Below are 26,902 nucleotides of genomic sequence, written 5' to 3' on the forward strand. Positions count from 1 at the left end.
CAGGTTCCTGATCTGAGTTCTTGCCCTGACTTTCCTGGGTGACGGAAGATGTACGCTTAAATAAACTTTTCTCCCGAAGTTGCTTTTGGCCATGGTGTTTTGTTATAATGGCTAAGACAGGGGACACCAGGCACAGCATACAGTGGTAGCTGGCAGACTCACCACGTGAGTGGCAGGGCCCTGTCTGGATTTTGACTCAGGTTTGTTATTTGAGTTTTTATGTGACGGAGATGCCGTGATCCAAGAGCCGGGCTCTAGGTTACACTGTGTTCCACTGTCCAGTGGAAACACGTGAACCACGGACACAATTCCAGTTTCCAGAAGTGTGTTAAGAGAGTCAAATTTTTTTTAATTATTCAATTATTTTTTTAAAAAATATTATTTTGTAAGCTGGTTGTTGTAAATATTAAAAATGATGTGACCGGTTGCAGCATGTCACTGCTCCACGATGCTCCCTGGCTCTCTCTGACCTGGGTGGTCTGCGAGCCTTTTGGCGTGGCGAGGCACCGTTAGTTCTGGCGCCAGAGGGCCATATAGAACTAACATCAATTCATCTCAGCAGCCGTTGCCTTCTTGTTAGTCTCTCTCCCGGCTCCTGCTCTGCTAGCTGCAAACTCTGTCCACACTCCAACAAGCCCTACAAATTCAAAACACCAGAAAGGTATAATTTGTCAATGGTTTTAGCTCAGATTTACTTAGCAAATTTGGAAACATCCACACCATAAACTCAGAGCCAAGTGATATGATATAATTTGCCCACCTGGACAAGTCAAATCATCCTGTACAGATCCACCCCCTATAAAATATCCATAGCAACCTGTATCTACGCAGAGATTTGCAAAGAGCATCATCTACGTCCTCCTCCATGTTGCCTCTTCTCCTTGCTTCTCCTCTCTTCCTCTTTGTAAACCTTTGTTCCAGCCTACCCCTTCTCCTCGTCCAATGACAGGTCTTGTTTTATCTCATGACTACCTTCTTTTATTTCTAGCCACATTGGTGGTTGTGGGTGCATTTAGGAGGCAGACAGATCTCTGAGTTCGAGGCCATCCTGGTCTATAGACTGAGTTCCAGTACAGCCAAGGCTGCACAGAGAAACCCTGTCTCAGACAAACAAAATATATCGTATGTGTATTCATGTCTTACATTTATGCATGTGTGTGCACCACTCATGTGCCTGGTGTCTGCTGAGGCCAGAGAGGTCATCCAGAACTGGGGTTACAGATGGTCATGAGCTACGATGATGTAGGTACTGGGTATCAAACCTGGGTCCTCTAGAGGAGAAGGAGCAGCCACTGCACTTAACTGCCTATCAGTCTCTTCAGTCCCTCTTCATTTGGATATATTTTATTTAATCTAACATATTAAAAATATTTTAACATGCAGCCAATATAAAATACCAGGGCCAGAGAGATGATTCTGCTGGTAAAGTTTTGATCCCAGAACTCACATAAATATGCATGGACACCCATACCCAAACACTTGATAATATACTAATGACTTAATAACTTCTATGGGGCTTGGTGTAGTGGCTCACAAGTGAAATCCCGGCAATGTTAAGATGGGAGTTGGAGATTGGCAAACCCCTGGGAGATCACTGGCAAGCTAGCCTAGGCTAGTCCAGACCAAAAAGAGACCCTGTTTGAGAAAATTAGAAGCAGCTGAGCACTAACAGCTATGGCTGTCTTTTTTGATCTCCAGATGCAGGAACACCTCTGTCACATACACAGTAAAGTGTTAGCGACTTAAGAGCACCTTCTGCAGGTCTCCAACAGGGTAGCCACAGGCCACACGGCATTACCACTTAAAAGAGGCATAGTCCAACTTGGGATAAGCATACATTCCAAATTCCAGAAATTTAATAGACAGAATATGTGCAAGTACGTGTATGTGGGAGAGAGAGAGAGAGAGAGAGAGAGAGAGAGAGAGAGAGAAGCATTGTGTGAAATACATACCAGATTCCAGAAATTTAATAGCCAAAAATTAATAGCAAGTAGAGTGTTTGTATGTGTGTGTGTGTGTGTGTGACAGAACATCAGATACTCTCTTGCTCTCACCACTTCTTCCTTTGAGACAGTGTCTCTCCCTGAACCTGGGACTCAGATTTTTCTTTCTTTGTTAAAGTTTTGGCTTTTTAAGATTTCTTTATTTATTATATATAAGTACACTGTAGCTGTCTTCAGACACACCAGAAGAGGGCATCAGATCTCATTACAGATAGTTGTGAGCCACCATGAGGTTGCTGGGAATTGAACTCAGGACCTCTGGAAGAGCAGTCAGTGCTCTTAACCACTGAGCCATCTCTCCAGCCCCAGATTTTCTCACATAGGCCAGAATCCAGCAATAGCCAGCAATCCTGTCTCCGGTCCTTGGAGCTGGGGTTACAGATGTGTGCCTGGTATAGACCTGTGGCTACCCTACCAGTGGAGACTTCAGGGAAGAACCAGGTGGCAGGTCACTGGCCGCCTACTCACTGAAAGGACAGGGTCTGGATGAGCAGCTTGTGTCCCACAATGAACAGCAGGAGGGTTAGTTAGGAGCATCATGGGAGGGAGGCATGGGAACAGAGTGGATGTAGGGTCTGGGACGGGGAGATCACTGACACACTCCAGACAGGAACAGGGTCAGAAATGGTGGGGGACCTTGTATTGCGTATTTACAAACAAACACTTTACCACTAAGCTGGATGGTTAATCCTTAAAAAAAAAAAATTAGGACAGGGTCTTAAATCTTAAGTTGCCCAGACTGGCCTAGAATTCTGAAAGGCCTAAAACTTCTTATTTTTGAGACAGGGTTTCTGTTTAGTCTTGGCCTGCTCTGCTTTCTGGGTGCCGAGATTCAAGGTGTGCGTCAACACATCCAGCTAGCCTAGAACTTTCGATACTTTCTCCAGTGAGCACCACGATGCTGCATGCCCTTTTCTATCTACTCTCGTTAACTCGCCTAAAAGCATGCAAGACGTCTACACCCTCCTCGCAGCCTCACGCGCTTCCTTCACATCGCCCCTCTCAATCCAGGAGCCTTCATAAACGCTAAACTAAATTGGCTGACCTTCGTTTGCCCCCAAGCAGGGCCACCCGAGGTCTCGCCTGCGCACCTGCGACTGCCGCACGCTACCACACGGGGGCGCGGTGGCAAGCCGCATCCCCCACAATGCCACTCAGGCCAGTCTCCGGTTGATGCTTGGCTTTCCGTCTTGTTCAGGCTGAGGTGGCCTCTCCAGACCTAAATCAAGCACAGTGCCTAAAGTTCTCCCGGTGCCCTGCAGCTCAAGGATCCCTGCCACGTCCCTCCCAGGAGCTGGCCCTGTTATACTCGGAAATGTGGGCACATAGTCCATACTTTCCCCTTGTTTTCCTATCTTCAAACCTCTCCTGGATCTACCCAAGGTGGGGTAGTCGGAAATCTAGCTTCTCCTGCGGTCTTCAGAGCCCCCATGCCCCCAGTCCCGAGGCTCTTTATCTAGTCAAGGAGAGCGCACATCCTCCCATCCACTGCAGGCCTAGCTGAGCGTCCCTCAAGGGAACTGAAAGTCGGAAGTGAGACGCCTAAGGCGCACTGCGCTCCCACCGGGTTAGAGGATGGAACACATCCCAGCACATTCCTGTGGACCATCACCCATACTCAGGATTAGGGTTTTTCCGGGCCTAGGAGCTCCTGCATCTTGCTTGGAGCTTGTCCGCCGCCTCCCGGCGGACGCTGACAGGCGGCGGGCTTGCACCGACCTGCAATGAAGGCGCAGCGCGAGGACCTTTGGGACTGACTAACTTTGGGGCGCTAAGGTTCCAGGGAGATGTTTGAGGACAGTCAGAGTAAGACGGGGATTGAAGGGCTGGGATAGGGTTTCCACGAGAAAAGAAGAGGCCTGGCATCGCACGCGGAGAGGCTTTCGGAGAGGCCAGAGAGGCGGAGCCAGCGGACAGGATTTGCGCCGCCGCTTGGGCAGCTTTCGCCCAGGAAGCGAGGTTGCCAGGACAACGCGTTCTGGGCGGGGCCGATTTCGGGGCGGAGTCTGAGCCCAAGGGAGGGCAAATGGGGCGGGGCCTCAGAGTCTTAGCTGAAAACGAGGTTGTGATTGGTGAATACTTTTTGCTCTGGGCGGGAACGGCGTGGCGGCTGGGGCTGGGCCTCAAGGAGGGCGTGGCTGTGCGGGGGCGGGTCCTGAGAGCTGGAGCCGGAGGTGGAGACGTGGTTGGCGGGTCCGCGTGCCCGGGGCGGGGTCGAGCCGGCGGGGGCGGAGCCGAGCGGTGGGGGCGGTGCTGGTGAGCGCGGGGCCTGGGGCCGAGGCGGCGCGCGGCGCTGACAGCTAGTCGGTCGTGGCCTCCGGCCCCCTCGGCACCCGGCGCCGACCCCGGCCGGGCCCGGAGCCATGAGCCCCGGGCTGCTGCTGCTCGGCAGCGCTGTCCTGCTCGCCTTCGGCCTCTGCTGCACCTTCGTGCATCGCGCTCGCAGCCGCTATGAGCACATCCCCGGGCCGCCGCGGCCCAGGTGAGCAGGGGGTGGGGGCGGGGGCCTGACTGGGACACTCGATCGCCGGGTCTGGGGATCGGGTCCGAGCCAGCGCCCGGGACGGGGGTCCAGCTTCGTCTTGTACGCACGGCCAGCTTGGAGACGCAGGCCCGGAGAGGGGCGCTAACTATTCTTAGTAACAAATTACTCACAGCCGCAGCAGCTGCTGGGCGCCCACCGCGCTTGGCTGGGCCGCACAAATGTGTTGGCAGCGACAGTCCTGTCAGGTAAGGGCTGCTGTTACCCCATCGTTCAGACCTGCAGACTGAGGCGCACGCGGCGAAGTCACCTGCCAAGGTCACACAGTTGGTAAGCCTAGATTTAAACCCAGGTCAGCTTGCTTTCAAAGTGGATGCTGCTAACTTTAGGACTTGGACAGGGCCAACACTGTACTTACGTCACGTTTCTCTGTGTCTGTGTTTCTGTCCTGGGACATTCCATTTGTCCTCAGTATTTCCATTCCGCTTTTGGCCACTTTACCAATGGCTTCCACCAAAAGCTAACCTTTCTTTTTCCTTCTTTTCTTTCTTTCTCTTTTTTTTCCTCCCACCCCCTTTTTTGAGACAAGATCTCTCTTCAAAGCCCCTGGATGTTCTGGAACTCTCTATAGATCAGGCTGGCATCAAACTCACAGAGAGATCTGCCTGTCTCTGCCTCTGGAGTGTTGGGATTAAAGGCATGTGCCACAGCCTGGCAAAAGCTCTTTGAAGCTTAGAGTAGATGTGTTATTTCAGTGTCCCAAGGGCTTCCCATCACTTTAGAACGGAAAAATAGTTTCACACGAACCATACTGCATAGCTAGCAAGCCACTACTGAGTTCAAAGGCAACTTAGTACCTGTCTCCTCTTCCCCCATTGCATACTTATGGTTGTCCCCAAGCCCGACTGTCTCCTTTGTCTCCATTGGCTCTCCCCATTCCCCTTCTCTGGCCTGTGGGTGGTATCCTCTTGTTCTCACATCAAACAGGATGTCCTAATGGGTCTGTGTAGAGCCCGCCCTGCCCTGGTAATTTATAAGGCTGGCATCCCTGAAATCACCTTCTTTCCACCTGTTGACTGATCCATGCCAGAATGTGAGAGGGAGGAGGGCAGAGATGTCAGGCTTGCTTGCATATCTCCGGTGCCTAGCACATTGCACTTACTTGTTCAATAAATATTTTGTTGAATGAATAAAGAAGCAAAGGTATTAGACACATTTTAAAAGACCTCTGGACACAAACATTCTAGAAAGTACCATCACTGGCATGGCAGCCTGAATTCCTGTTTGTGGACCTGAGTGACCCCTGTGGCTGGTGACACAGAGAGGCCACTCTTCTCCCCCTTGTGTCTCTGCTCTCTTTGGACCTGAATTTTGACCTTGGGGGTCTCCCTTGGATCCCTTTTACCTTGCTCAGCACTTACACTTTTCACTCCATGTAAACAGGCTTTCCCCAGACCTACATGACTTGACTGAGAATGCTAACTCCTTCTGTTGGACCTCTGACTGTATTATAGTTCTCTTAGAGCTCCCTAAGTGGCTGTGCCACCTCTTGCTAAATGTCTGACTTGTTCACTGTGGTAGCCTTGGTCTCTCCCAGCAGAATCTGGCACATGCACAGATTCCAAGTTGGATGGTGGAATTTCTGGGTTCTGTTTCCAAGCCAGTCATCCACTGCCCGGAAATGAGCAGCAAGCTTCTGTTGTTCTGACAATGTCTGAAACCTAGGGGCATTGGGCCTTTCAGACCTGTTTGGACAGGCCTCTGGAGGAGGCAGGACTGAACTCTAGTCCCTCACTCTTAAAAAGAAAGAAAAAAGAGATACAATGTGCATACTTTAAAAAAAAAATCTACCCTTTGAAAGTGTTTAGCTGAGCTACAGAGTTGCATAACCATCATCAGTAATTCTAGAACATTTCTTTCACCCTCAAGAAGAAAGCCTGTATCCATTGTTAAACACACGCTGCCTGCCTGCCCCAGCATCCTCAGCACTGGTCTGTCTGTCTCCATGGATGGTCTGTACTAGATGCTTCTTCATATGAATGGAGGCTTACAACCTGAAGCCTTTTGTATCTGCCTTCTTTCATTTAGCAGGATGTTTTTAAGGGCCATCTTTGTTTGCTTCTACTGTTGCTATAAAACACTATGACCAAAGGGAATTTGGGGAGAAAGGGGTTTACTTCACTTTGATGGTTGCAGTTCATCATCTGGGGAAATCAAGACAGGAACTTGGAAGCAGAGACCTGGAAATGGGAACTGAAGCAGAGGCCATGGAGGGGTGCTGCTTACTGGCTTGCTCCCCATGGCCCACTCAGCCTGATTTTTTTATATAACCCAGAACCACCTACCTGCATAGGGATGGCACTGCCCACAGTGGACTGGATCCTCCCACATCAATTACTAATCTGGAAAATGCCCCTCAAACAGAGTGCCCGTAGGCCACTTTGTTGGAGGCATTTTTATAACTGCGGTTTCATCTTCTCAGATGACCGTAGCTTGTGTTAGGTTGACAAAACAAAACAAAAACAACCCTACCCAGAACAGTCTGAGTCTGTGTGTTCTCCTCTTACACCAGAGTCTACCTGTGACTTCCAGGTGTGTTGAGGGGAGAGTGGTGTGAGAAGGCTGACCATCACCAGCCCAGGTTCTTTAGTAGGTGAATCGAACAATACATAAATCCAAAGATTTGGGTTCAAACTGGATTGGTGGTCAAATATAAAACAACTAAATGAAAGTTCTGGAACATCATCTAGCACAAATAAGAGGGAGGCCATGGCATTCAGTGTCTGGGCTCATAAACTGAGTGGCCACCCTGTGGTTGATAGGAAACCTATATGACAGCATCAGGCCTTTGGTGCTCTAGGGCTGTGCCAGATTGTGAGCAAGAAGCCCCTTGCCTGAAAGAGGCTGCTGCCACACCCCACCCTGCCCTCCAGCCTCTTTACTCTGCAGGAGGCCCTTCCCCAGTTCTCTGCTTTAAATACAGCCTCCTATTGCACTGAATCATGTAATAGCTAAAGACCCAAGCCCCACATTCTGATCCTGCACAAACACTTTTTTCTTCTTTATTTCTCTGTCTCTGCTGTAAACTTCATCAGCCACCTGCTCTCCTGGTACTGTGCAGTATCAGCCCTTGTTCTCCAGGTACTGTGCAACATCAGCCCCGGCTCTCCCGATACAGTGCAGCATCAGCCCCGGCTCTCCCGATACAGTGCAGCATCAGTCCCTGCTCTCTTTGTACTGTGTAGCACTAGCCCTTGTTCATCTGGTACTGTGCAGCAGACAACTTGATGGCGAAGGGTCTTCTTTAACCTAGCTCTTAAATTAATTTTAGGATAGATATCATGACATTGTCTCCCAGGGGGTCTGATGGAGGCATCATTAGCTTTTCCTTCCTACTCAGATGCTGGTTCATGAGTTGTCTAGGATAGGGACTAATCTACAAAGTGCAGACAGGGCTTACTCATGGGAGGGAGAGCCCCATTTCTGGTCCTGTTCTATGTCACCATCCAGAGGACTTTAAGTTCCTAGCTGATCATCTGGTACAACACATGCGCATGGTTCTTACCTGGGCAAACCTGTGGTGGATAGCCTGTTTCTCAGCCAGTGTGGGGACATCTCTCTTGTGGCCTTGCAGTAGCCCATCTAGGTGGCCCCTGTTAATTTATGACCCAAATCTATAGAATCCTTGGATTCCCAGCTGGCCAGTTACTCTTATGGGAAAGGTGGTATTCCGGGAAGTGCTGCCCTGTTTGATGACCTACCATATGCCAATCTATCACCAGGGCTATGACAAGGGACTTCTGTGTGTGGGGGGGGGTTACCAATGTTCACCTTAACAGTTTTACCTTCTATCCAGGGCCAGGTCTTCCTGCTTATTTTCCCCCTTGTGCCCCCTGCTGGAGCCAGAGAGAACAGCCCCTAGTTCCCTTCTTTGGCTGGCCTTCCTAGTTTGCAGTTGACGCAGGTGTGGAGTAGACCTTGGAGGGGAAAGAGGACCCCACATCAGAGAGGAGACTCAACTGAGACCATTCACCCCAGTTTGTATAGATTTAGGAGTGATGGACATTATGATTCTGGGAACACAGCATGTGATGTCTGCAGCTTACCTTTCTCCAAGGCCCCTCTCTAAGAGTGACCTCGGTTGCCCTACACTTCCTGTTCCAGTATATTCACCCACCCCCTCTCCAGGCAGTATCCTTGCCTTCTCTCAGCCCCGTGCCTCCCCCTCCAATCACATGCTCAGCTTTTATTCTCGCCTCCCACTCCCCAGCAAATAGAGCAACTGGGAAGAGATTCCTGCCCTGGCTTCCGCTGCCACAGCTGCCCACCCCTGCCCCACAGCCCACAGGCACCTTCCGGTTGCTCTTGCTGGTGGCCACTGATGCCTTGACCAAAGTGAGTCTGTCCTGGCTCAGTGTCCCTGCCCCTGCAACACCTCCTTCCTGCCTATACCACCAGTTTTCATCAGTGTCTGTCCCATCTGCATATAACACGACACACCAATCTCCATCTTGAAAAGCCCGTCTCTCTACCCTCTCTTCACCCTCAGCTTCTGCCCCTACAGCAAGACCTCTGCAGACTCTGCTAATGGCCTCCGGTCTCCCTCCCACAAGCTCTTAAAGTCACTCTCATTCAGCCTTGGCTGCTGCGTCTCTACCCATTGTTGAAGCCAATGCCAGCCCCAGGTGCCCACCCTACCCTAACGCCCACCCTCGCCCACAGAATAGGGCCTCTCCTCTGCTCACCCCACTACTGCCTCTTACCTAGCAGTGTGAACTCATGCTCCTAGTTGCTGTGTCTTTGCTTTGTGACCTTGTCTTGATGTTCCAACCCTTGGGTCCTCTTTTTCTGTTTCTCTGTATCCCTGTGGGTACTGGCTGGAACATGCCACCTTCCTGTAAGCTCTCAGTCCTGGGTTTAGCCCAGAGTGTTATCTGGACTTCAGATGTTGTCTCTGCTTCCCATCCTTTCACTAAAACTCTTCAGTACAATTCCTCATGCTGTGATGACCCCAACTATACCGTTATTTTTGTTGTTACTTCATAATTGTAATTTTGCTACTGTTATGAATCTTATTTGTTTAAGACAGGGTTTTTCTGTATAGCCTTGACTCTCCTGGAAGACCTGTAGTACTCTGTAGTCCAGGCTGGCCTCAAACTCAAAGATTTATCTGTCTTTGCCTCCCAAATACTAGGGTTAAAGGCGTATGCCCCCACCGCCCAGCTGTTATGATTCTTAGTCTAAATATCTGATGTCTGATATGCAACCCTTGTGAGAGTCCCATCGGACAGGCTGAGAAACACAGCTATAAGCATTTCTTTTTGGTTCCTTGGATGGCACAAATTAGCAGGTCCAAAGCCATGCTTCTGACTTCATCTGCCTGTCTCAGGCAACAGGAAAGAAGCTCATGGGATCAGGTCACCCTCTGCAGAGGGTGATGCAGAGGGTTGTCGAATGTTGATAGAGAAAGAAGTTAAGCCAATAAGTAAAGAACCATCCCCATTCATAAAAAGTGAGTGTCATCCTGCATGGCTGTTGCTCTTTGAGTCTTATCCCCACCGGCTGCCACCGCCTCTGATTTCACTCTGTGCCTTGACCTGCCTTTACCTCTAGTGTGTCTATAAAAAGGATCCATCTAGGACCATGTCAGATCCTCTCTGTGCTTTGCTTAAAACCTACCAGTGACCCACACCTCACTGAGGTCAAAGTGCACAGTCCCTTCCAGCATCTTCCTCTGGCCTTGGCGACCCCGCCTTGTACCACTTCCTCTTCCTGGACCCTGCCTCATCACATGCACCCTGCTGCCGCCAAGCACATACCTCAGGGTCATTGTACCCGCTCTTCCCATTGTCTGGAATGTTCTTCCTGGTGTCCAGAGATGCCAGAGGTCTTCTTTATACCCCACTTCTTGAGACATCCCTAAACCCAATCTGGTCACACTGGCAGCCTGTGAGCTCCGTCTCCTCAGCATGGGAATTACAGGGCAATCCGCTATGTTTTTTATTTTATTTTATTTTATTTTTAAACATGGTACTTGGAATTAAAAGTCAGGCCCTCACATTTGCTTGGTGATTTCTTTAACAACTGAGTTATCTCTCAGCCCCTCAGTGAGTCTGTAAAGAGGGTGTTCTTGATCTGTGTTAAATATCCTTGGGATGGAACACAGGGCTTCACCATGTTAGGCAACCATTCTACCAACGGGGTTCTATCCTAGCCTGGCTGCTTTTCTGTGTCACCAGATTCTCCGGCATCTTGTTTGCTTGCCTTCCTTTGGTCTGTCCCCGGGTTCTGTGACCTAGAACAAATATTCCAGTTGTAATTTCACTGCAACCCTCTTCAAGGGGCCCCAAAGCAAAGAGAATCAAACAATACGAGTGACCCACAAGGTGACAGCGAGCAGGTGTGCTTGTGATCTGGTGCTCGAGCTGAAGACTACATGCCCTGTCCCCCGATGAGGAGCTGGGAGGCTCTGCCTGGTGCCTGCTGTACACTCCAGGCAAATGGTTCCACCACTACATCTCCATCTGACCTAGAAATGATGTGATAATGGTTACTGTGGTGTGTAAACTGACCAGGTGATGCTGGGGGTCATGGGTGTGACATAGCATGGGGCTTGGCACATGGCGAATGTCACATGCATGCCTGAGGCCACCAAGTTCTACCTCAGGGCCAGCCATCGACCTCTGACCAAAGGGACTGAAGTGAGACTACTCTCTAAGAAAGCCTTTGGTGCCTGTTGGACCAGGTTTTGCACCATTGGCACCTTGGGCCTGGTACCCTCAAGCCAGTACCAGGTCTCTCCCTCAGCCTCCTAAAACCATCTTTCCTGGTCTCAGGGGGAAGGATACCCCTGAGAGTAACCACTGCCAGGCCTGATGTCTCCCTTTCTTCTAGCTTCCTTCTTGGACATCTCCCCTACTTCTGGAAAAAGGATGAAGCTTGTGGCCGCGTGCTGCAAGACGTGTTTTTGGATTGGTGAGCCAATATTTGTCTCTTGGTTTTACTCTGGGTTTCTCAGCAGGAACCCTCTCCCCCAGAAACTCAGTCTGCTTACTCTGCCCCAAGGCTCCCCCTGTGCCGCCACCCAGGTCCCTCCCAGGTCATTTCTACCTTGGCAGCTCCCCTCAGCATAGAGGCAGATAAAGCTGTCTGAAGCCAAGAGTGTCTGCTGACCACCTAGGAGCCTTAGGACAGCTGTTAGAATCTCTGGGCTTCAGTTTCCTCTTTAGCAAACTGGCTTGGAGTACAGGTAACGGTTACTGTTTGGGGTATTGTTTTCTGTCTTTCAAAACAATCCCAAATGTCTGATAGTGTTTAATTCCTGGCACACGCTTTTGTGGGCAGAAGATGGTATTTCAACTCTTGTTTAATAGATATGAAAAATGAGTTTAAGAGGATTCTGACTTAACAATGAGTTAACAACAGAGATGAGACGCCCCCTGCCATCCCCACTCCCAGCCCACAGAAGCTCTGAGACTGGGGCTGAGTGTCTCTTGGAACGGGGCATTTCTGCTACTCATCAGACAGTGGGGTCACTGAGCCAGGGATGATGGGATTCATGATGGGGGAACTGACAGTCATTTTGGTTCCCAGGGCTAAGAAGTATGGTCCTGTTGTGAGAGTCAATGTCTTCCACAAAACCTCAGTCATCGTCACGAGTCCTGAGTCAGTCAAGGTAGGAGATGTGTCTGTTTGCCATGTCCTTCTTTGCCTGGTTTGTGGGTGACAAGGGCCCAAGGAACTGACATTGCTCTTCCAGTCAGCCTCCTCTGAATCCTCTCCACTCACCTATGACAGGCTTCTCTGTCTACCCCATGGTGCTTTTAATCCTCCCAGAGCTGAGGCTTAAGTGCCCCCCTGATATGAGGAGCGTGGGCCATGTTCATACCAGGAACAGGTACCCGCTACCTACAGGGATGGACTCAGATCTGAGCACTGACCTGGGGCAAGTGACTTCATTATTCTGAGCCTCGGTTTCTTTATCTGTAAAGTAGAAATGATGGCCTCTTACAGGCTGAAGAATGGGGCTGGATTGATGTGTGTGAGCCCTCAGCCTGGCACACAGCAACACCTCAGGAGATGGTGCTGATTCCACAGTGCACGTGTGGGTGTGGCTCTCTGTATGCAGGGTGGCTGTGGTGACTCTGAGAGAGACCAGTATAATGCAGTACAGCTTGGGATGTGTGTGCTTATGTGGTGTGTGTGTGTGTGGTGTGTGTGTGTGTGTGTGTGTGTGTGTGTGTGTGTGTGCACGAGTGTTTAAGATTTACTTTAACTATGCGTGTACCTGTGCATCTGTGGGTGGATATGCACACGTGAGAGCGCCTACTGCAGAATCTAGAAAATGGCTTCTGTCCCCGGGGAGCTAGCGTCATGGGCATTTGTGAGCCACCTGACTCTGGTACTGGGAATTAGATTCAAGTCTTTTGTAAGAGCAGTGTGTGCACTTAACCTCTGAGCTATCTCACCAGCCCACTGTTAGTGAGGCTTGTCTTGTATTGTTTTGGTGATCCTGGGGATAAAACCCAAGGCCTGGCTTCCTCAAGGATGCCACCAGTGAGTTACACCACAGCCCTAAGCTAGAACTTCATGGCCAGATTGCAGAGCCATGGCATCAAGAACAAAGTTAGAAACCACTTAAAATATATTCATTTGTCTGCTGTGGTATACACCTCTAGTCTAGGCACCCTGGAGACCTGGATACAGTGATGGGGGCGTGGATCTCTATGAGTTCAAAGTCAGCCTGGTCCACATAGTGAGTTCCAGGTCAGCCCAAGCTACAGAGTGAGACTCTGTCTCAATAATTTTTTTATTTTTGGTTATTGTTTACTTCTTTAAAGAGTGCCAGACTTCAACTTGAAAAGTGACTTGCTTGCAGGTAAGTCTGGTCTTTTCTAGCCTTGCATGAAGGTCTGTGGGGTAGGCTAGACCAGACTTGATTCAAGGGCAGGGTCAGCCCCTCTGGGAGGGAACAGCTTGCTACCTGCAGTCTCTCCTGAGGGCTGGAGTATTCTGGCAAGGGCAACTGCAACCACCTGTGGTGTGTGCGAATTCTGAGACCCTCAAAGCCGATGGGAGTCTGTTCAGTCTTCTGGCTCAGATCATACAGTGTCACCGAGAATGCACAGGCACATGGCGTGTTCACACAGTGCTCAGGACCCCATGTAGAGGGACTCTTTCTACACACGGCTCCCCTCCAGGATGCTGGCCTAAAACTGCCAGCTTCCTGCAGCCTACCTGGAGCCTGACTTCTTTCTGCTCCACTTAGCAGGGCTGCCGGGCTGTATCTGGGTCTTTGTTAGTGTCTCTGTCCTGGAATTGACTGGGTAGAAAGCTAGAGTAGCCCTCGGTCACCATGCCTTTCTCGCCTTGGTCTTCTGTTCTTTCAGTACAGGTTTGCATGTGACATGTCCGAGTATCTGACACTAGACATTTTATCCTTTTGCCTGGTTTTATGGTTTGTAGCAGGAGAGCAAGTCCTTAGCTGTTACTGCCTCTAGTATGGTTAGCATTACAGAGGTGACCAAGGAAGGGATGAGGTGTAAGGGGTTCATTGTCTCTCTCTCTCTCTCACCCCCTAAACTCAGTTCAGTGGTCAATCATAGACTCCCAGCCTCAGGGACAGCTGTGGGAGATAAGATGGTGGTGGTAGGGGCTCTTATAGTTGAGGAGGGGCTTACAGATGGGAGGGACCTTTGAAAGGCACGGTGGCATTTGCTATCATGGCCTTGGCTTAATGGGGTGATAGCAGAGCTTGATTTATAAATCCGGGTTTGGGGGGTGGGGCTGAGGTCCCTGGGGTGACTCATGGTACAACAGTAGCCACCTTTGGGTTTCCTGCCAGCTGAAAGCTTGGTTTGAGACCCCAGAGTAGAGCCCACAGGAACTAGTATTCCCAGTTGTAGAGAAATTCCCAACTCCTTCCCAGGTCTCAGGGATCACTGGTGTCCTTTGGCCTCTGCTGCCTACTCCACTTCATACAACCCTAGGATGTAGACTTCCCTCAGCCTGGAATCTGGCCTTCTCTCCTTCCACCTGGGCTTAGATTGCCTGGTTCAAAGCCTATCCAGCATAAACATTACCTTGCTTCAGTTTTTGTTGCTTTGGTTTTTTTTTTTTTTTTTTTTTTTTTTTTTGGCACAGAGTCTAACATAGCCCAGGCTAGCCTCAAACTCATTACGTAGCCAAGAATTACCCTGAACTTCTAAACTTCCTGCCCCTATCTCCGGTGCTGGCGGACTGGTATCCACCACTATGCCCACTCTATGCAGCGCTGGGGACAGATCCTGTGGCTTTCTGCTTACTGAGGGAACACTCTACAAACTCTGCGGCATCCCAGATCTCTTGTGCTAGTTCTAAATTCCCGTTTTTTTCATCTGTGTGTAAGATACGTGTAAACCAGCATGTGCATCTGAGGGTTGATGGGGATGGGAGTAAACTGTAGGCTGTTGATGTGTCCTTGACACGTACTGAGCACTTGCTGTGTACCAGGCACCATTTTCCACTCTCATGCTGCAGAAGTGACCGACTCCTCACTACACCAGGGAGCAGGCAGGCACCCTTTAGCCATCTTTATATAAGGGGCACCAGGGCCAGAGAAGGAACCTCGTCCAGGGTTATAGTCAGCAAATGTGGAGCAGGGTGCTGAGTAACAAGCCATTCTCTACTGGGCTAGACTGCCCCAGAGGCTGCTGGGTAACGTCAATGTTGATGTTGTCATTACCTTTGAGAAGCAAGATGGCCCTTCCTCCAGAAAGTACACCTTCATCTGAGGCTGGCCTGGGCCCGTTGACAGGAAGCCTATTCTAAGGGTCTCTCCTGTGTTTCAAAGGCTTCACAGCAGTGTGGGCCACTTTCACATGGCTCTGGAAGGCATGGTGTAGGGTCCCAAGCCCACTCTAGCTGTGTGCTCACAGGACAGTCTCTCGGCACCTCTGGACCCCTTTCCACATCCCTCTACAACTGCTCTTGCTTAAAGACAGGCCTCCGGGTGTGTGGCCAAGAGTCTACTTGGCCATATATCTGTTATGTTCCTGTTGGGGCTGGGGCTTGGCTGGTGCCAGTGTGCTTAGAGCAGCCTCTCATGGATTGTGTTCTTTGGGGGGATATTTAGAAGTTCCTGATGTCCACCAAGTACAACAAGGACTCCAAGATGTACCGCGCGATTCAGACTGTGTTTGGGGAGAGGTAAGGACCCGTGGAAGGGGGACTCAATTGGGGGCAGCACACGTGATGGCTGCCCTGTGCACGGTGGCCCCACTGTCGGGATTGGAATTCTTTCCCCTCTGGAGGCAGATAGGGTGGGGGGCATGGTTAATGCTGGGACATAGGGTCCCCTTGCTTTATTTATTTTGATACATATATATGGCAGGATGCATACAATGTTTTGAAACACACGTCACACTTCCTTTTTGTCATGCTAAACGGACAGTGTCATTCTCACTGTCCTACTCACATTGACACCTATGGCCTGGCTACATCCACACTGTGAGGTAGTTATCACCCCACCAAGTCCCAGAGCCTTTTCCTCAGTCCTAAGGGAGCCCCGTGCCCACTGAGCAGTCCCTCCTGCACCCTGCCTTCTCTCTGGCACCTGGGTCCTGTCCCTTGCAGACTGTTTGGCCAGGGCTTGGTGTCTGAGTGTGACTATGGGCGTTGGTACAAGCAGAGACGAGTAATGGACTTGGCCTTCAGCCGGAGGTGAGCATGTGGGACGGGACCCCGCCTGGCCTGGCCGGGGGTGCTGCTGGCCAGAGAGGGCTCTTCCGTGGGGAGGCCTTGTTCAGGGACCTTACCAAGATGAAGGGAATTTTGGGGACATCAGAGGTCAGGAGGGAGTGTTGAGGAAGGCCCTTGTTTGACTGGCTTGGGGACATTAAGGGCTACATGACCCCAGTGGCCAGAGGTCAGGGTGGTGAGGCAGAGGACGCCTGTACTACTCCCCCAGCTCCTTAGTTAACCTGATGGACACATTCAATGAGAAGGCGGAGCAGCTGGTGGAGATTCTAGAAGCTAAGGCGGACGGACAGACACCAGTGTCCATGCAGGACATGCTGACCTGTGCCACCATTGACATCCTGGCCAAGGTGATGGGTAGTCTTGGCTGGCGGGGCTGGGGTGGGGAGGCTGGGGCACAGGGGTTGAGGGTCTCCTCCTCTCTTCCTCTTCCTGTAGCTCAGCTGCTCTCTTCCGGGCTCTGCATAGTTCCCACCCATTCCATCTCCTTGGTTATTAAAAGTGACCTAGTTTGAGATTGGGGTTCTGACTCTGTCTCCAAAAATGTACCCTCAGAGGTATTGGGACTGGCTTCAGCTGGTCAATGCAGCTGTGGATGTTCTCTGAGGCCTGCCTGTCTTCCTCTACACTGCTGTGGGCTAGGGATGGGCTGGGCTGGTCTCAGTAGACTTGGCAATAAGGTAGCATGAAGCCTGTCTGGGCAGCCAGGGGAGTCGTGGATGGTGTACTGGGGAGGGGATGTGCACCCCTGGGGAAGGCTGCAGCTCAGGGAGACACAGCCCTACCAGGGAGGAGGCAGAAGCTCAGGCACTGTCAGGCGTGGGTGACACAGAACGAGGCCCAGGTTTCCAGCTGCCCCTGTGTTTCCTGTTTTGACTTCAACTTTCTCTTCCACAGGCAGCTTTTGGGATGGAGACCAGTATGCTACTGGGCGCCCAAAAACCCCTGTCCCAGGCCGTGAAGGTCATGCTGGAGGGTATCAGTGCGTCCCGTAACACCCTGGCGAAGGTACTGCCTGCCCTTCTGCAGTGACCACATTGTACTTGTGCCCCTGCATGTGCTGAAGCGCCTCCTTCAGTGACTTCCTTCAGAATGGGTTTTGTGTGCCCGTGTGTCCAGAGTGACTTCTGAATCTACATTTGCATGCCCTACCTAAGAGCGGAACAGTAATCAGAGAGGCGGAACGTAAGTCAGGAGTTAATTTTTGTCTTGTGTTAACCGATCCCCAGAGCAGGCATTCTAGGGTGCCGTGATGACTTCCCCGTGTCAGATGTTCTGGATTCTTCTGTCTTTGTGTTCCACTGTCCTCAGCACATCACCTCATTGTCATAAGATGGCTGTTGTAGCTCCAGCTATCACTTGCTTATTCCAGACGTGAAGAAGAAGAAAGGGGAAAGGTGATTCCTGAGCCAATCTCCAGTTCCTTTGTGCTCCTGGGGCCTTCAGTATATGAGCTTGCAGCCCCAGACGCCACCCCATCTTTTCAGCCATTAACTCCACTTCGTTCTGGCCCCGACTTCTTCTTCCTGATGCAGCCCTAACTGTCTCCCTCCTTCAGGGGCTCTTTCTTCCCAGCGCTGCATGGAGCCGGAAGGGCCTCTCTTCCCGTCCTTTCTAGGGATTTGGTGTAGGAGGGGGAAGCTCATGCTTGGACTCAGTCTGCCATCTTGTTCTGGTCTGCCTGGCTGCATGATCTTTTCTAGAATTTTCTCACGTTCTCCCCAGCACGCTGCTGTATGGATTTCCGGGTGGGGCCTGGAGAGGGACCTGGGGACCTTAAGGGCCACCTTGAGCTGGGGCTCTCTTTCAGTTCATGCCAGGGAAGAGAAAGCAGCTTCGGGAGATCCGAGAGAGCATCCGTCTTCTGCGCCAGGTGGGGAAGGATTGGGTGCAGCGCCGCCGTGAGGCCCTGAAGAGGGGTGAGGATGTGCCAGCCGACATCCTAACCCAAATTCTCAAAGGTGCGGGGGTGAGGTGGGGCACCCAGGAGCCGGGATGGGCGGGCTTGGGATGCTCCCGTCCCACCAACCAACACTCCTCACCATTGGGTCTGCTTCTGGCTTCAGAGAAAATGATGCCCCATGAACCGGTGCCCTGGGAGCCCCCCGGGGCTGCCACGGGGCTGAGCGTGTCTTTGCCTTTCAGCTGAAGAGGGAGCCCAGGACGACGAGGTTCTGCTGGACAACTTTGTTACCTTCTTCATTGCGGGTGCGTAGCTTGTGGGCCCAAGCTTTGCTCCGGGCACCTTAATTCTGACTTAGCCCAGGAGTTGTTTAAGCCTAGCTCCCGGCAGGTCCCAGGGAAGGAACCTGACTTCCTGCTGTCCTTGTGACCTAGCAAGTGGGTGGGCTGTTTGGAAAGCTGGATTCTTTGGCTCAGGAGAGCTTGGCTGTAAATTTTGGGTACCCAATTTTAGATTATTCAGATTATTAGCTTGGTATAAATATGTGCCAATAACGTCCACTCATCAGCTCATCTCCCGAGTATTACTACTCACCTAGAAAGCTCCTCCTCACCTCTAGCAATCTGGCAGATACCTCCTCCTCATGGATGCCCTCAGTGATTGCCCACTGAGCACATTTTGAACCAAGTAGAAGCCGTGTTCAGAGAGTCCCCGCTGCCTGCTCCTCCCGATGTGAGGCTCTATTTATCTGAGTTGATTTGGTGAGGGCTGTCTTCCCCACCATAAGGGTCACCTGTTCCACAATAGCCAGGCTGCATGGTAAGGACTCTCCCATGGCTCTGTGCAGCAGGGACCCCCCACAGATGGGACAAGATGACCGAATGCCAGGAGGGCACAGGTGAACAGCGGAGGGACAAGTCAAGGTCCCTCAGCAGGAGTGGACAGACACGTCCTGTTGGATAGGCGCCTGCCACATGAATGAGATGTGTCCAGGTGGGCAGAAGCTATACAGAGACCACGTCAGAGGTGCACTGCAGGGTGCCATCCTGACACAGCGTCCAGAGCATCTCTGGGAACTGGGGAATAGCTCGGCTGGCAAACGGCTTGTCACGCAAGCATGAGGAACCAATTCGCAGCTATAGAACCCATGTAAAAGACTGAGTGTGGTGGCAATCACCCAAATCCCTGTGCAGGGAGAGGAGACTGGGAATCCCTGGGCTCACTGGTCAGCCAGCCTAACCTAATCGCTGAGCTCCAGGCCAGTCAGAGACCCTGCCTCAAAAATCAAGGTGGATGGGTCCCTAGGAATGACACCTGAAGTTGACTTCTGGTTTCTGCATACATGCACACACATATGCACGTGTGCCCCCATGCACACCTATGAACACGTGTTCCCCACATATACACCTAAGAGAAAAACAAGCACAAGACCAGGTCTAAATGGAGCCAGGTCCAGTGCAGGAGGCCCAGAGAGCCTGGAGCTCATTCCCCCTTCCTTTGCCAGCTTTCCACCTGTCCCCCAGTGAGCAGTCCTTCCCTCCTCACAGCCCACCCTAAGCCTGCGTGGAGCCAGAGGGCCAGGTGGGATGTTGTGCTGTTCACACCTCAAGACAGCCCAGGGCCATCGTGGCTGTGCCTGAGCTGTCCTGGCTCAGAGATTCTAGGAACAGGTGGCCTCACCTCCCCGCTCCAGCTGGCAATGAGATGGCTTGGCTGGTCACTAGTGGCTACCTGCTGAGCCACTTGCCCCTCTCAAGTGCTTTCATGTGACTCGGTGTCCCTCCCTGCAGCCAAGGCAGCCTTGGAGGAGTTTGACCCTGTTGATTTGATGGCATCCTGTCAACCCTTGGCCTTTGGTTAGGGTAGTCTCCCATTAGTCCCTGTAACTGGGGGGCACCTCTCTTCTTGGACCTCAGAGGATGCAGAGGCTTTTTATAGATCCTGCCCTGGGAGCAGGGCAGGGCCTTGGGCTCAAACACTTTCAATTCCAAGCTTTTCCTACCTCCAGCTTTTTTGAGACAGGGTCTCTGTATAGACCAGGCTGATCTCAAACTCAGAGAGATTGCTTGCCTCTGTCTCCTAAATTTTGGGATTAAAGGTGTGGGTCACTAGTACAATTCTTTTGTCTTTTCTTTCTTGTAAAACAGGACCACTGTGTGGAGGGTAGAAGGAACAGTTCTTAGAGCATCTAAGTGGAGGCGAGGGCAGGCTTACTCACCCACTGGCTAGTAGAGGGATTGCAAAGACAGACAGACAGTCAGACAGACAGACAGATCATCTCCTTCGTACTACAGCCATGGGAAGAGGAAGATGTGGATTCTCAGATGCTACCAGGAAACTGGGTGGCAGGGCAGGGCGTGGCCAGCCCATGTAGTCTCACCCAGAGCACTCCTTCCTCTTTCAGGTCATGAGACTTCCGCCAACCATCTGGCATTCACAGTGATGGAGCTGTCGAGGCAGCCGGAGATCGTGGCAAGGTATGAAGACTGCCCTTGGGACTGGCAACGGGCTTTTCTGATGTCTTCCCAAGAGCTACCTGTCCCCACACACCACGGCTGGAACTCTCCAGTAGACCCTGTTCCCTTTTACCCCAGGACCTTTGTACTTGCTTCCTGGCCTAGAGGCCCTACTCTTGCCTTTCTCCTGGAGAATGTGCTCCCCTTCAGAAAAGGCACCTGGGATCCTGACATAGCCTTCATCCTTCCCCTGTGCACAAAGCATCCCAGCTGTGGCTGACTACCAGCCCTTAGGTAGCAGGACCAAGGAAGGTAGTGTGGTGGGGGCAGAGGACACAGCACCTGAGTTGGTCAGATCCTAGCTGGCTTCCTTTGCTGAATACCCTTGGGAGTGTTAGAGAGCAGACAGAACCAAGCTCAGAGCCTGTGGCTATGCAAGGAATGGTAGGAACTCTTGGGAAGGGGAACTTTTATAAGCAGGAAGAAGTGATAGGTGGCATGAGATATAAAATAGCTTGTTGGGGGAGCTGGAGAGATGGCTCAGTGGTTAAGAGCACTGGCTGCTCTCCCAGAGGACCCAGGTTTGATTTCCATCACCCTCATAGCAGCTTTCAACCATCTTTAACTCTAATTTCAGGAGGCCCAGTGCCTTCTCCTGGCCTCCATGGGCATTGCATGCATGTGGTACACAGACATGCATGCAGGTAAACACCAATACACTCACAATTTTAAAAATAGCTTATTAGATTTTGAGTAAATATATGTGTGTTAATTCATGTGTATATAGATATGCTAGAAATATGCCCTTTGTTGCAGATGAGGGGGTTGCTCAGTGGTAGAGAACTTGCCTAGCATGCACTGGCCCAAGTTCCATCCCAGACACTGGGAAAAGATGTCATGTTTGAACTATTTTAAATTCAAAGTCCGAAAGCACTAAATGCATTGACACTGTGATGCAAGCCCAGCCGTCACTTCACCCCAGGGCTTTTATATCTCCCCAACTCAAAACACTGCCTTTCCCTCTCCCGCCCTGATCTACTGAGGCTCCTGGCGAGAACTGCAAATCAGCATAGGCTCGTGAATGTTGGAGCCCGAGTCAGAACTGCCTTCCTATTTGAAAGTCTAGATCTGGCCCCGTCGAGGCAGTAGCGGAGCCTTGGCTTCTCAGGACAGGGTGACATTCAGGCAGCTCTGTCCCTGTCTCCTGCTCGCCAGCTGCAGTGATTATGAACACTGTGTGCAGCTCCATCTTCAGCCACCACCTTCAGAGATCCTCAGTTACATCCTGAGGTAGAATTACCAGATAATTCTGATTTTAAATTTGTGGGAGCTACCACCCTGCTTTCCACAGCAGCAGCACGGCTTTCTGTCCTGATCATGGTACACCTGTATCCCAGCTCCTCCATGCTTCCACCTTATTGGCTATTCCCTGGCCTTTCTTTTTTCTTTTTCCTCACTGCCATACTGATGGGTGTGAAGTGGTCCAGACCCACACTGAGGCGGCAGCCTCCCTGGACCATTCCTGCTGGTGTTTCTGCTGTCAGTTTACCATGCTGTGCATCAAAGCATTAAAGGCTATGTGGGGTGTGTTCTTTTCTAAGGTTGCATTCAAGCAACAAACCAGGATGGATATTTTAAGGTCCCAGGAACATGGTTCTTGTTTGCTGTTAGATGTGGTCTGGCTGGGATGCAGCTGCCTTTCCCAAGGGGGCAGGCAATACGTCCTGGTGGAAACCCCATATCTTATTCTTCAATCTCTCTACCGCCTGGCACCTTATAATGCTTCGGGCAGAAGTTTCTCTCCAAGGTGAGCTTCTCTGTCTTTACCTGGCAGGCTGCAGGCCGAGGTGGATGAGGTGGTAGGTTCCAAGCGGCACCTGGACTATGAGGATCTGGGGAGACTGCAGTACCTGTCGCAGGTGTGCAGTGTGGGTGAGACACCCCTGGGCAGATGTGTGGAGTTGGGGATGCTGCCTTACTGGGTCCTTCTTGGAGCCCAGGCTCCCCTGGACTCAAACAGCAGGATGGAGATATCCTCCCATCCCCAAGTAGGCAGCCAGGGTTGGAAAGTGGTCCTTTAGCAAATGGGGCTGAAGTTGCACTTCAGGCAAAGCCTGGCTGCAAAGCTTTTGTGCTAGCAGCTGGCTCAGCAGGCTCCTCCCATTCAGCCAAGCATAGGCTCCTCTGAGCTCCAGGCTGCTATCTCCGGGAGGAGAGGGGCCCTGCCTTCTGGTCTCAGTGTTGCCCCTGTGTCCTGAGTTTTTCTCCTCTGGTCACATGACGGATGGACTCCATGGCCAGGGTGATGTTCTTGGAATCTGTGCTGTCCTGGGACAGTGGGAATGGGAGAGGGACTGAGCTCCTGGACTTGGGCTTTCCTGATTTCCCACACCACCTTCTTTCATGTCTTCTCCAGGTCCTCAAAGAGTCTCTGAGGCTGTACCCACCAGCATGGGGCACCTTTCGCCTGCTGGAAGAGGAGACCTTGATTGATGGGGTCAGAGTCCCTGGCAACACTCCTCTCCTGGTGCGTGGGGCCCTCAGGTGGGCTGGCCTGTTTGTCCCCAGGGTGGTCAATCTGGGGCTCCCCCTGAGGTACCTTGTTCTTCTTACTATCAGGACACCCAATTTCCTGGCAGCCTTGAGTTTGCTTTAGTGTCCCTGTGTCTCTGTTGGGTTCTTTTCTCCCTTTCACACATCCAGCCGACAGCTCTAGAAAGTGCTCTACACACAGCTGCACACACTGACTCACTTTCCTGGGTCTCCAAATGGCAAGAGGGAGACATGGGGTATTCTTGGAGTTACTCTGAGCCTATTTTTCTGGGTGTGTGTGTGTTTATGTGTGGTGTATGCATGTGTATGGGCACGGATGCACACATGTACATGGGTGCTCATACATGTGGTAGCCTGAGGTTGATGTTGAGAATCACCCCTCCACCTAACACACCGAGTCCCGTCTCAAGCAAATCCAAAGCTTGCAGATATGGCTGGTCTCTCTGACTGACTTGCTCTGGGGATTTGTCTCTGCCTCCTGAGGCTGGAATTGCAGCAGGGCCACGTTCACCAGGCATTTTAAGTGGGCTTCAGAGGCTCTGAACTCTGGTCCTCATGCTTCCGCAGCGAGTGTTTTAACCACTGGACCATCTCCCAGTCTTTGCCCCCTGCCCCATTTTCTTAGCTCTCCTTCCCCCCTGCAGCCCTTCCTCCCTCTGCCCTGGACCTGTCGCAACATGCTGGACTGTGTGCGGTTCTGTTGTGTGGGCTTTACTCACCCACTCACTGGGCTCACTGAGCTCAGAGACCCCTCACCCATCTCTGCATGCCTGTCACCCCAGGAGTAGTCAGTGTCCTCAGGTTAGCACCTGCCACAGCCTTGCTTCTGTATGCGGGTGGAGCCCAAGTGGGCATGCCCACTTAATGCCATCCCTGCCAGGGCTAACCAGACCACCATAGGCACAGCAGAACTGCCAATGAATAGTGAAGAGTTGTGTAGCAAAGCCAGATGAGGGTGCACACAAGGCCTTATGAATAGAGGAGGTGCCACCCCAGCTCCCTGGCCTCAGGTTCCTGTGAGCCTGGCTTACTGTTGCATGGTCGTGGGTGATGGGAACCAAAGTCAGTCCTTTTGTGTGCATGGGATGATGCTGCTCAGCTGGTACCCCGGTTCATAGTGGATCCCCTGGCCCCTCACCCATGCCCAGCATTCCCACAGTTTTTATAACTCAGCTCACTGCTGCTGCTTTCACGGGGCTGGGAGGTAGGCTGGCACATTGCTTTCCCAAGGCCAGGCATATAGGGCATAGGAGGCATACCAGCTTTCTCAGGAGGCATCTTGGGTCCAGGTGAAGGTGGTGGGGCTACAGCTTTCCCAGCTTCTGCCCTGAAGGCTGAAGTGAGTCTGAGGTGAAGGAGGGGCCAGCCTCCAGCAATCAGGAGGAAGGTGCCTTCCAGCACCAGGCCTCAGTCTGTGGCCGCTTAGTTGCTGGGTGACTTCGGGTAAGTTTCTGAGCTGTGTTGTATCATCTGAAAAACAGGGGTCACTGTGGCTGCTATGGGGCTATGCCAGGCAGGGGATGGCACGGCACAGGATACCCTGATGGTACTGGACATATCTCAGTGTCCCCTCTCTTCCTCTTTGAGTTTTTTTTTTTTTGGGTGGGGGGGTTGCTGTGGAATGTCACACCTGTCTAAATAGGTAGAAAGGTGTTGTGTTCCACATCACCCTCCTCAGGGGGCAGCAGCGGGTTGGGAGGTGCAAGGGAACAGCCTGGCAACCAGAGACACGAGCCCCTTTGCCCGGCAGTTCAGTACCTATGTCATGGGGAGGATGGACACCTACTTTGAAGACCCACTGACTTTCAACCCTGACCGCTTCGGCCCTGGAGCGCCCAAGTAAGTCCCTCCTGGATCTGCTATGATGGGGTCTGTGGTGAAGCATCGCCACAGCAAGCCTCTGGACTGACCTACCTGCTCCCACAGGTCCTCTAGAGCCCTGGGAGGGGGTTGTGGCTGCCATCACCGCTCAGAGGCGTCGGCTCACTCGCTCTCTTAAGTTCCTTTTCTGCTGCTGGGATAAATACTCTGACAGTGTTGACTTTGTCAGGGGGAAAGGGGTTGGCTCAGCCCACAGTTTAAGGAAGCAGTTCATTGCTGGTAGAGTCACAGAAGCAGAGGGCAGAGAGGACAGGGCGTGGCTATGCCATCTACATCTACAGCCCAGGATGCCCCGCCCAAAGATCGGGCCATACTCAGTGGGCGGGGCTTCCCACTCAGTCATGGAAACAAAGCAATGGTCCAGGCATGCTCTTCCCAGCTTCTGGATTCTGCCAAGTTGATGATCAGCACTACCCACACACCCGCCTGAGGGGCAGAGCTCAGTGGTTTCTGAGGATGGCTCTGACCCGAGGCTTGGCTGGTCATGGGAGGGGATGGTGGTGTGGACGGACACCTTGCTTCTTGTGCTGACCCTGGAGGGCCTCTCTCCTGCAGGCCACGGTTCACCTACTTCCCCTTTTCCCTGGGCCACCGGTCTTGCATCGGGCAGCAGTTTGCTCAGGTAGGGGTGAGTTGCTAGGGGCCTCCAAGAAATGACTGCAGGGTGGGGGGCCAGGCTGGTGGCCTGGAGGTGCCTGGGAATTGGGGACTGGGGCTGAGCGTGCTAGACAGGAAAACAAGGAAGGAGAATCTGTATCTGTGCCTTTCCACTACCTCTCTCTCTCCTTGTGTCACCCCCTTTCCTTCCCTCCTTCGTCACGTCTTCACTACTCCCCCCTCCCTGTTCTTTCTCCTTCCTTCCCTCCACACCCCTCCCCCACAGATGGAGGTGAAAGTTGTTATGGCCAAGCTGCTTCAGAGGCTCGAGTTCCGGCTGGTGCCTGGGCAGCGCTTTGGACTGCAAGAGCAGGCTACGCTCAAGCCACAGGACCCTGTGCTGTGCACCTTGAGGCCCCGGGGCTGGCAGCCTGCACCCCCACCCCCACCCTGCTGAGCCCTGGGTAGGGTCAGACTCCTTGGACCAGGGCCTCCTTGGCCCCCATTGCTGCCCATGGCCACACACTGGCGCCCCTGACCCTCCTGCCACCTTCCACGATGGCTCCTGGCGGGCCCTGTCCCCTCGCCTGCTTCACACCCTGAGTGCTTCCTGCCATCTGCTGGCTTCTCAGCTCTTCCTGGTGGGCCCTGCCTGACTCCCAGTCACCACCACCACCACCACCGTCGTCTCTCCCAAACCTTTGAACTTCTGCACTGGTCACACCCTCAAAAGAGACACCCTAACTCTTGCTCACTCCCTAAACTCTTCAAGTGACATGTCCCCCAGGAAGCCCTCCTTGCTACCCACAGCCAGGCCAGGGTCTCTCCTCTGTGCTCCTACCTCTAACACACTGACCACACTGTATCGTGAATGTCTGCTCATGTGACCAGCTGCCCTGCCAGGCTGTGAGTGCCACAGGGCAGGGTCTGTGTGCACTTTGCCTCTGAGGCCCCTGTTGCTAACTAGGGGCCAGAACAGAGTCGATGCCCAATAAATGTGTGTTGACCGCATGAATGTATGGCCGCCCGGGGCCACGATCCTTTCTTTTCTTCTGGGTGCAGGTTGGGGTGATAAGGTAGGTCCCTGGGGGCTGGTACAGCTCTAGAAGCTGCCTGCTTACAGACTGTCCTAGAGATGCCAGACATGCTCTAGCAGAAACCAGTTTCCTGTACTTAGCAGGGTGCTGTGTGGCTCTGAGATTACGGGAGGGATGTTGGCATTGATAGTTTGATGTGAGGTGTGTGTGTGTGTGTGTGTGTGTGTGTGTGTGTGTGTGTGGTTGACCTGGGC

General features: G+C 52.1%; 1 protein-coding gene across 1 annotated transcript; it reads left to right on the forward strand.

Annotated features, from left to right (window-relative positions):
* Positions 1-4,366: 4,366 nt before the first annotated feature.
* On the forward strand, positions 4,367-26,068 carry CYP46A1 (cytochrome P450 family 46 subfamily A member 1; the record flags this gene model as incomplete). Its single annotated transcript, XM_080927604.1, has 15 exons — positions 4,367-4,485; positions 11,380-11,460; positions 12,079-12,160; positions 15,599-15,672; positions 16,099-16,185; positions 16,433-16,571; positions 17,119-17,229; positions 18,032-18,182; positions 18,367-18,429; positions 20,529-20,601; positions 22,415-22,499; positions 22,997-23,107; positions 24,884-24,972; positions 25,570-25,636; positions 25,898-26,068. 15 exons carry the CDS (start codon positions 4,367-4,369, stop codon positions 26,066-26,068), a joined length of 1,503 nt encoding a protein of 500 aa, XP_080783730.1.
* Positions 26,069-26,902: the final 834 nt, after the last annotated feature.

Source organism: Micromys minutus (assembly GCF_963924665.1).
Source record: "Micromys minutus genome assembly, chromosome: 1".
Taxonomy (NCBI): domain Eukaryota; kingdom Metazoa; phylum Chordata; class Mammalia; order Rodentia; family Muridae; genus Micromys; species Micromys minutus.